At 42.0% G+C, this 5,837-nt stretch overlaps 1 protein-coding gene across 1 annotated transcript; it reads left to right on the top strand.

Moving 5' to 3' along the window:
• Positions 1-3,941: 3,941 nt before the first annotated feature.
• On the top strand, positions 3,942-4,832 carry LOC139914004 (cyclin-dependent kinase 5 activator 1-like). The gene has a single exon (XM_071902180.2). The coding sequence runs from the start codon at positions 3,942-3,944 to the stop codon at positions 4,830-4,832; it is 891 nt and encodes a 296-aa protein (XP_071758281.1).
• The last annotated feature ends 1,005 nt before the right edge of the window (positions 4,833-5,837 follow it).

Here is a 5,837-nt window from a genome sequence, read left to right as displayed (position 1 = left end):
AGAAGTGCTTGATTTATCTCATCTCACAAATGAAATGTCACCTTTTGAGACTGTTTTAAATGTCTGACCTGTAAAACCAAATTCAGATACATATTTGACAAGAGCTCGTAGAAATACTATTTGAAGAATTCAACTGGTTCAACGCAGCAGCATTTATTATCAGTCTATTTTTATGTAAGAGGCAAATTGTATTGGACTCAGTGCATCCAGATGGTAGCAGATCAGTTGACTTCCCTCAGTCCATATGCACCCACTGTCCAAACTGACAAGAGCAGATCCAAGAGATCAAATGCACATGAACTTCAAACTTCATGCTCGTGGGTTTGGAAAAACAGTGAAGAAAAAAAAAAAAAAGCTGTGAAAAATTATACTTCTATCTCTTTTATATCTGTCTGTGCCCTCTAAATAAAAGCATAAATAAAATTCACAGTGGTGCCTCAAGCTGAGTTTTTATACTTTCACATTATCAGAATTGTAGTTACGGCCATGTTTTTTATACTTCTGGTTACAATGAATGTTTATACTTCTGTCAAGAGTAGTTGACATTTCAATAAACTGCATTATGGAACATGAAGATAGCTATGATATCAGAGCAGAGGTTTACCATCATGTTGCAGATGACCCGCTATAATTCACTGGAATGGCAAAGTCTTTTCTGAAGACTCTATTTCCATGCTATTTGAGTTTGTTTCCACTCCGAGCTGACAGGAAAGATTACTCGGTAGTCATGTAACTCAGCAGAGTCGTGCCAGGTCTGCTGAGGTTAGCTGAGGTTAATTGGATCAATCAATTTTCCTGAGACATGCATGCACTCCTAGCTGGGTGTGGGATTTAAAACTGTGGCCTACTGTGCAGAATTACCACCACAGGCAGTCACAACAAAACACATTTGCATTCTCCAACACTTTACGCATACAGGTCCAGATCGCCCTGGTGAGACGTCAAAATATCAAAACCTGACTACAGATGAATGCATTTCAAATAAAAGAACTATTACATAATAGGCGCTTGCAAGTGATGTTCCCACTTCTGACATTACTGAAGTGCCTGGAAAGTTAAATCAAGCATGCCACGCATAGCTCAGGTTTTACAAACCATTTCGAGTTTAGTTTTGCCCAGAACTGGCATGAACACTTAGTACAATTTTCCTTCCAACATTTCTCCTGGGAACATTCCTGTACGAACTCTAGGATTAGAAAACAAGAAAGGCTCAATCTGTGCTATCGTAACAGATTCACTATGTCAGCATAGTTGTTAGACCAGGAAGATTATTAAATTCATTCTAGTATCTATCTAGTGTCTGTGTCCATGTGGTTTTAGATGTTTTGAACCCAGTCCAAGTGCAGGTTGATACCCCTATTGGCCCTGTTGGTTTACATGTTGATTTTAGATAGGTTGAAGATATTTTTCACTTTGTAATTCATTGTTTGCGCTTTTGAGCTTTTTTGAAACAAGGGCTGTCAGTATGTGGCAGCTAAACATTAGGTTTTACATCCATTTTGAGGCTGTAAAAGGTTGGTTTACATTATTAAGGTTGGTGAACACTTGAGTACAGCAAATGTAATGATGGGCTAAGAAAGGTCCAAAAAGCTGAAGACATTTGAGGATCAAATAAATTCCATATTGTATTTTCAAACCTTAAAACTTTTTAGAAATTTCTCAATCATCATAGCCCAAAACACAAAACAGCCTCAAAACACATTTAAAACTAATGTTTACGGATCACACACTGTCTGTCCATATATAAAAAGCTTAAACAATAAATGTGAGTTAAAAAAATAATTTCTTCAATCCAACAAATCACTATGTAAACAAAACCAGAAATGGGGTAATTATGTTTGAACAACGGGTGCCATGCTGGGCCTTGAAACCAAATAGTAGTAAAATAGTATTTTATATGATGTCAGATTGTTCAGGTCAGGCTTACTGACTCCCGTTCACTTTAATTGTGATAATAGTCCTGAGGACAATGAGTCAAGGACAATGAATTGTGGGATCTGGGTTTCTTAAGATAAGAGTCTCCCTTATATAAGACCAATATTTGATGATATCACCATGATGCTGCATAGAAAGGAACATTTTATTCATGTCAGCATTTGGCTCACAGCAACATTCACCATCAGGACACATACGAGTCAGCTCTTGTGATCTAAGGAGAATGATACAAATCTGCTGTATCCATTTAACGTGTCTTTTCACACTAAACCAGAACATGTTTATGTGAGTCACTGGTCAGTCTAGACTTCACACAGCACTGTGGTGGGCAGACTGTAAGTCCTCCAGAGCTATCAGCCATCACAAATGTAAATCAGCAGTATGATATCATCACTGAAGGTAATACTGTACATCCTGGGACCTCACATCAAGATCTGAAATTACCTTGCATCTAAAAATATTGATCCAGCATCCAGTGTTTTAGGGTAGGGAACCCAACCTAGAGCTTCCCTCAGGCCTAAAAATCTTACCCAGTTGCCCCGCATCCATTGTTTTAACTAACCTAGACGTACAGCCTCTGATTGACAGCTGATCAAAGCGATGAGAAGGAGAATGAACAATCCATTATCTTCATATGAGGTTCGTATGGTTATAGATTTGAACTTCTGGTGTACAGTTGCAGGTCACCCAAGGGAGAAAACAAAATTCTGCCAGCCATCCAGGAATCCCCTGTGCCCCCAGAGGGCAGGGCAACATCCACTGCACCACTTCTCCACAAAACACCACACCACAAACAGTAATCCCTGGTCAGCACCATGGACAGCAGCCCTCTGATCTCTACATCAAACAAACTCATATTACCTAAAGCTTTAACACTGAATAATGGCCAACAAGTGTAAAAATAAGTAGTATGTAATTGGTTATGACAACAAACACGTAAGTATTATTTGCAACCAAAGGTATTACACATATAGAGAATGAAGGATATGTGTAGAGTCTGTAGATCTGTGTGGTTAGTGCAGGTGATTGATAGTGTATTATATGTGTCTCAGTGACCAGTTGGAGGCCCATCCGCTGGATATGGGGCCCAACACAGATTGGAAGGCTGATGGGCCCTTTGGTGCTCTGGGCCCCGGTGCAACTGCACCGGCGGTAGTTACGCCACTGTGTAAAACCATTTCTCTCATGTGGGAAACCAAAAGAGGCTCACATTCTGGCCAAAAGCAAAATTTAAACTAAGAAGGTCTAACCATGTTAGATTTTACATCATATAAAATTATTGCTTTAAATATGCTGCTATCAAAAGTCAAAAGTTGACCTTGAATGGTCAAGTAAAATAAATCATATTTTTAGATGGTTCAAAAACAATTGCAGGGGGTTGCATGAGGAAATATGAGTTGGATGGATTGATAGTGGGCTATATGTCAAATATATTGACCAAATCTATCAAGGTAACCACACAGTATTTCTGTAGGACAGCGTATAGGCTATATTGTAAATATGAATGGACCTATTTTGACTGGAGAGATTAAAAGAAAAATAGTCTGGCAACAAGGTAACTGGACTAAATAGACAAAAATAGTTCCCCTAGTCACCTGTATCTATCATTGGCAACCTAGACCTAAAAACAGCAGCCAATACTGATTGGATCATTGATTGTCCCTCTGATTGGCTCGACCGGCTGTCAGTCAGAGGCTGTACTTGTGGGTTTTAAGTGCCGGACGACTAATCTACGCTTACCGTAGTGAGAGTGTGTCGCAACGTCTCCCCGTCGAGACGCTGACAGAGCGAATAACGTCTGTTGGAATTTAACTGCACTGTCAAAACGAGCTCCATTCTTCTTCGTTCCCTACCGCCGAGGAACGATTAGCTAGACGGAGTGAAAAAAAAAAAAAACACTGTCAATGGAGTTGAATTCGTCGCCGTGACTCTTCTTTACCGCCTCTCACCAGCAGAAGAACCGTTGAAGCAGCATCCGTAGTACCTGGCTTCTCTCGGTCGCAAGGATGGGAACCGTCCTCTCTATATCCCCGGCGACGAAGAAGGGAACTATTATGGACGCCGAAGCCGCAGCAAACGGAGTCCACAAAAACGAGAAGAGCATCAAAAAGCACTCGATGTTCGTCTCTCTCTCCTGGAAGAAGCTGGTGGCCAATTCGGCCAAGAAGAGTGCCAAGAAAGTCAACCCGAACCCGCCGCCGCCTAGCGACCCCCCGGCCAGCCAGGTAGCTCTGCTCAACAGCGAAAACACCAAGAAATCGCACCAAGCCGAAGAGAAGAAACCCAAAGCGCCCATTCCCGTCCCTGTCCCCACGGTTCCGCCGCAAAACAACGACAGTCTCACACAAGGCATTAGGCTTTCCTCGGTCCAAAAACAACCCAGCAGCCTGTGTCTGGTCTCCCCGAGGCGGGTGATCATCCAGGCTTCAACCGGGGAGCTGCTTCGCTGTTTGGGGGACTTTATGTGCCGCAGGTGCTACAAACTGAAGGAGTTAACCAGCGGAGAGGTGATTCTGTGGTTTCGAAACATCGATCGGACTCTGTTGCTCCAGGGCTGGCAGGACCAAGGGTTTATCACACCGGCTAACCTGGTGTTCGTGTACCTGCTGTGCCAGGACACGGTAACGGACGGCATTAACAACTCAAACGAACTGCAGGGCACCTTTCAGACTTGCCTCTACCTCGCCTACTCCTACATGGGCAACGAGATCTCCTACCCGCTCAAGCCGTTCATGATCGAGTCGAACAGGGACGTTTTCTGGGATTTGTCGCTCAGCATCATCGACAGGATGAGTGCCAAAATGCTGCTGTTGAATTCAGACCCGCACTTTTTCACCGAGGTCTTCCAGGACCTCAAAAACCAGCGGGAAGTCAGCGATTCAAACTTGGACCGCTGATTGACTGAGACAGGGAGACAGAAAATGGTGATGATGTTTTTTTGGATGAATGTCTCACAAAATCACAGAGTGGTGGTTTTGAATGTAAAGGCTCACGTTGAAGGGTTCCCTACTCTTCTCAATTCTAAGCTGACTATCTTTCTAAACCATTAAAGTTGTTACACTATTCAATATGGTGTTTAGGCTACAGTTTAGGAGATGTCGTTCAATGCATGCCGACAGTATTGTCCTCTATTGTCTTATCCCTCCAGGGAATCGCAGGAAAAAGGGATTGACTTAATGATACAAGTCTAAATTACATTGTTAGTGACGTTCAAATTCATTCACGATTAGCCTACTTCTTGGTAACTGACTGGATGTCGTGTTGAGTTGAGTTTCTGGGACGAGAATAGCAGTGTGTTGTTGTTGGGGTCGAGAGGCGGAGCTGTCCGAGGTGCTGACCTGTCAAGCCACATTGCTATTTGAGTCACTTTTCCACAGTGGCTTACCAGGGCCAGAGCCAACTCAGTACACGTTTATAACACATAAGCCTAATTGTAAGTAGAGGCATCGATTGTGCATTTTAAACTCCAATCTTATCTGTTGACAAAGATGCAACAGGTATCAGAAGCATCATGTTGCTTTGAGGGGAAATAATGAGGGAGGCAGTAATTCTTGAATGGCCCTGAATGGAAATTATTTTTATTGCTTTATTTTAAAAGACATGACACATTACTCAGCATCACTCTATATGTTCCACTGTAGATATTACAGTTTGCTGAAAAGCTAGTCTCCATCTTCATGTTAAAAGGCTCCTCCTGCAGAAAATCCAGTTCATTGCATTCCCATTATGCACCATGTATTTCATACCAATATGGTGTGTTTCCATAGCTCGTTTGCTATGGTAGGGATTTGATTATATTCACATCTTTTTTTAATAAAATCACCAATTATTTGGTAACAACCACTCAATTTTGGATATAATCACTTGTTTTTGCCTACCAAGATGGAAGTAGAAGGACCTGT

The sequence above is a fragment of the Centroberyx gerrardi genome, chromosome 10 (genome assembly GCF_048128805.1).
Source record: "Centroberyx gerrardi isolate f3 chromosome 10, fCenGer3.hap1.cur.20231027, whole genome shotgun sequence".
Classification (NCBI taxonomy): domain Eukaryota; kingdom Metazoa; phylum Chordata; class Actinopteri; order Beryciformes; family Berycidae; genus Centroberyx; species Centroberyx gerrardi.
This window is presented reverse-complemented; position numbering and strand designations above follow the sequence as displayed.